The 4960-nt window shown below is 30.8% G+C and overlaps 1 protein-coding gene across 1 annotated transcript; it reads left to right on the top strand.

Moving 5' to 3' along the window:
- The first annotated feature begins 354 nt into the window (after positions 1 to 354).
- On the top strand, positions 355 to 1489 carry LOC107917000 (protein C2-DOMAIN ABA-RELATED 1). Its single transcript, XM_016846390.2, has 3 exons — positions 355 to 686; positions 781 to 876; positions 970 to 1489. The coding sequence occupies exons 1-3, from the start codon at positions 576 to 578 to the stop codon at positions 1258 to 1260; spliced, it is 498 nt and encodes a 165-aa protein (XP_016701879.1). The 5' UTR covers positions 355 to 575; the 3' UTR covers positions 1261 to 1489.
- The last annotated feature ends 3471 nt before the right edge of the window (positions 1490 to 4960 follow it).

Genomic DNA, 4960 nt, shown 5'->3' with positions numbered 1-4960 from the left:
AATATAGTTTAAAAAAATTCTGATTCTTTTTACCTTTCCAAAATTTTAATATAGTTCAAGAAAAAGAAATATTTAATAATTGATGATGTAGGTTTGAGGTGACAGATTTGTATTGATTATTTAGCTTAATTTAATAGAAAAATGAAGTAAGATAATATGATTGGATGAAATGAAAAATAAATTATTAAAATGGTGTTATCATTGACGTAGCAAGGTGATAATAGTCAGAGTGCAAATCGGTCTTATTTTATTTTTATGTCGTTCTTTCGGTCAAGTCAAACAAAATGTCCTCTTCTTTTTTGGAACTCGTCTTTTAATTTACATTCATTCAAACTTGACGCGTAATTTTCTTTTACTAAACTCAGTCTTCTATTGGAGCTACCAATATATATTCATTTTTAGTAAATGGATTTAACTTGACTGCTTTTTGGGTAATCCGATTCCAGTATAAATACCACGCTTCGTAGTTTGGCCATTCCATTAGCCACCAGCCACCAGCCACCGGCCCATTTCAACACACCTTAAATCATCCATAATTCCACACCAGAAAACAGAGTTAAAGCCAAAGTTTCTCGATGGAGAATTTGCTAGGGTTGTTGAGAATTCATGTTCAAAGAGGGGTGAATCTTGCTGTGAGAGATGTTTTTACCAGCGATCCTTATGTTGTTATCAGAATGGGAAAACAGGTAATTTGTTTTTCTCGTCTTTTTTAGATTCTGGGTTTTGTCTCTTCACTTTGCCATTTCCAGGTTTTAAGTAATAATCTGTCTGAGTGTGCAGAAATTGAAGACTCGTGTGATAAAGAAGAACGTGAATCCAGAATGGAATGAAGACTTAACTCTTTCAATTGTAGACCTAAGTCTTCCAGTTAAGCTTGTAAGTATTTTTTATTTTTTTTTCAATCTCAAGCTTGTTTTTCATTTTTCATTTTTCATTTTTCTGATGATTATTGTTATACCTTTTTGGCAGACGGTATATGATAGAGACACGTTCAGTTTAGACGATAAAATGGGGGATGCAGAATTCGAGATCGGTCCATTAGTAAATGCTGTAAAGATGCGTTTGGAAGGGCTTCCCAATGGAACTATAATCACTAAAGTTCAGCCAAGCAGGGAAAACTGTCTGTCACAGGAGAGTTGCATAATTTGGAACAATGGGAAAGTTGTTCAAGACATGTTCTTGAGGCTTAGAAATGTGGAGACTGGTGAAGTGGAGCTTCAATTGGAATGGATTCATGTTCCTGGTTCAAGAGGACTTTGATCTCTCTAAATTATGGGTGTTTCATATATATTTCAAATATGAGTAACATAGGTTAGATAAATTATTTTAAGCTGTCCCCCCCCTCCCGGGCCTTTTCTTTTGGGTGGTAATTAAGCATATAAGATGCTTATATGGTAGTCTTTTGAGTGTCATAAGCTGGCACCATTGGACAGTTTCTTCATTGTTCATATATATATGACTTATTAGTACCTTTTTTTGTTCTTCTGAATTTATTGTCTTGCTGGATGCTTTCTTGATGTCTCGTAGTATAGTATTGTTAAAATTATGGAAACTATTAAATAAAAAATTTACTTATTAGGACTCATTTGGAAATTTGGACTTGGAAAATATATGAATTTGGATTTTCAGAATCAATTACTTGGATGCTAAATTAAATATATATATAACTCCAACATCATAGATGAAAAGGTAAACTATCTAATTGATCACCAAATTTTTAAAACTCTTTCATTTTGGTCACCCAAATAAAATTTCTTCTAATTTATTCACCAGAGAATACTTTCACTTTTTGACATCCAAGCATTAAACCCATAATGGTAGTTGATTGTGCATCCCAAGTCAACTTTTTTTTACTAGTTTCTGACCTCACCACTCTTCATCTTCTTCTTCCTTAACCCATTTCTTTTCTCCAAGCCACCTCCCACACCCCTGCTTCCTTATCCAAATATGAATGTTAATGATCTGAAATATACACTCGGAATTAGGCTGTCAACCTATCACTTAAGTTCGAGACCATCAAGTCTTGGAATTAGTGATGGTTTCTTCCTCTTTAGCTTCTATGGCTTCGCTTTCCCAGCACAAGGATAATATCTTCTAAAGTTAGGATGAAGTTTTATATCTCCATATTTAGTCCATGTTAACTAGCTGCTCTCCAACGAGAAATGCTATGGCTTTTGGTTCCAAAATGAAGCAGTGATGTTCCTTGACTATGGTTATTTTTGTTGAATAACTTTTGTATGCATGTTGCGTATGACATGAATTTTTACACCTTGTTGTTAGGCTAAACATGAATGGTCTCCAATGAATATAATAACTAGTCGTTTCCCCCAACTTCTTAGATTCAAGAAGGGTTACGCTATTATCCGTACATTCTCGGGGGAGCAATTTCCATGCCTAAAATTCTTATTGGTGGTGCTATGGAGTATGAAGAGGGCACGTCTGCAACTAAAGCTCAGGTTAGATTCAACTTTTCTAGTTCTTTCCTATTGTCAATGTGTTCAAAAACCCTTCAATAAATTGCATTTATTTTTGGTTTATGGGGCTCACTCTTTGGTATTGTCATCATTTAGATGGGGAAAGATATGTTTTTTCATGGTCAGCCGAACATGAAATGGAAGAAAAGAGGCTGGTGCGTATTATTATAACAATGGATTCATCGAACAACCAACTTTTGCTTAATGAACCTATTTCTGACATTTCTATCATCTAATGCAGATGGGTTTTAAATGGATATTGCTTCAAGTTGCTTTTTACTAGCAGCTGAGGTGGTATATTCTCAAATCTGGTAGGTTGTATGTTTATGTTGCTACTCTAAGTTGCTTGTTTGTTAAAATGATAACTATAATAAAAGTCTTAGACTGTAGTGGCTATTATAGCTTGGTACATCAAAAATTGTGCAAACAAAAATTGAAAGAACGCAAAGGTTTGTTTAGAAAATTCGATTTCTTTACCTTTGCACTATCTTTAATTCACAATACAATAAGTGATTCATACTCTATCACTCCTCAAAATATAGAGATCTCACATTTGTATCTAAAGACTAAAACACTCACTCTAAATTCTCCCTTAGAGAACGTGGGCAGTAAACACTCAATAATATTTACAATGCAATTTGCAATATCTCACAAAACAGTTCCTTAGTGAACAGATTAGAATGCACTCAATAATTTCTCATACAAAACCAATACAAGCCTTAAAAGCATATATTTGAATTCGGCTTGCTAATATAGAATCTAGGTGAATACAAAATAATTCCTTAAAAATAGCTATTACAATTTCAACAATCAAAGTACAATCAATCGAAAATCTAATTTCTTTAACAGCTACATAGTCTTCATCGAGCCTCCATATTTCAAGGGTTGATTTGATTCACTAGAATCCAATCCAAACTCTAAATGCTATAGAATGGTTTTCCATTGGTGAACCATAATATTTTCAATAAAAAAACTCAATAGGTCAAAATATTTTCTTCATTAAATCATCAAACCAAATAAGGCTAGTTTTTAATTACCTCAGTGGTAGTCTGTAGTTAGTATTGTTGAGTGTCACTCAACAACTCTTAGCTCATTTTATCTCAACAGTGTCAACTAGTAGTCACCCTATTTCTCTCATGCTAATTTGGGTTTTTTTTTTTTAAGATTTGGCAATAATAGATTTTAGGAAGCATAGGTGTGGGAGACTGGCTTAGAGAGAAAAAAAGAGTTAAGGAAGAAGAAGATAAACAATAATTGGGGTCAAAAAATAGTAAAAAATGATGACTTGTTCTGCGCAATAAGTTGTTATTTGGGAATTTAATGCTGGAAAGGATTCTCTAATCTGATTAAATTGTAATAATTTTTATTTAGATGATTAAAATGAAAATTAACTAAATGATGAAATCTAAAATTTGAAATTACTTCTAATTCATGAAACGTATTTCTTCGGATAAGATTTATATGTGTGTGTGTGTTTTTTTTTGTTATAATTGGATTCAACATATTTTTATAACTTTTTTTACATACAAGTAATTTGTTTTAAAAAAAAACTTTTGCGTGTTTATACATTTGTATTGTGTTCTCTTCTTTATCGTGTCATGTTTCAAATTTTTTTCATATGTTGTATCTCACATTAAGTTACGTCGGACAACGTGAATTTAATTTACAACATCCAATAACTTTTTTATTTTATTTGTGTTAGTTTTTACGTAATAATTATTTTTAAGGTAGTTAATTGAGTATTATTTTAATTAGTATGTTCATTATTATTAATACAGAGTGTAATAAAAAACATTATTTTTCTATTTTAAAGGATTATGGATAATTTTAAATCTTGGGTCAAAAACTCTACTTTATTTATAGTGTATAAAAACAATAATTCAAATTCAGAATTCTAGAAACTGCCTTAACGAAAAAAAAAAAAGTCTTGAAACACTAAGTACTGTACATGACTTGTTAGTTTTCTTATAGAGCACAAATGTTATTATAAAATTTCAGTAACCCACAAATCCTTTAAAACCAAAATTTCAGTAAGCAGTTTTAGTTTTATTACCAATCTTCTTACTTAAAAAATTTCTAACTATTTTTTCAATGTAAAAAACTTTTAATCATTCAATAAATATTAATATATAGTATTTTAGATTAATATGATAGAGATCAAATCAATTCAAAAAGTTACATGCATGAAAAGTACAACAACATTGATAAGTTCAATAGTCGGATTGTTAAAATATTAATTATACAAAGTGATACGAAAATGTGTAAAACTATATACTATATTATTATATTATGTAATAGTATATAATCTATTGTAGTGACCAATTAAAATTGACTTAACCGATCAAATTGAGTCGATTCAAGCAAATTGGTTGGTAAGTTTGGTTTTGGTTTTGGTTTTGGACCAATGAATAGTTATTTATGTAATAATAGTTTTAAAATATATTATTACATTATGTAATACTATATCACATATTGTAATAGTAATA

Source organism: Gossypium hirsutum, chromosome A12 (assembly GCF_007990345.1).
Source record: "Gossypium hirsutum isolate 1008001.06 chromosome A12, Gossypium_hirsutum_v2.1, whole genome shotgun sequence".
Lineage (NCBI taxonomy): Eukaryota > Viridiplantae > Streptophyta > Magnoliopsida > Malvales > Malvaceae > Gossypium > Gossypium hirsutum.
This window is presented reverse-complemented; position numbering and strand designations above follow the sequence as displayed.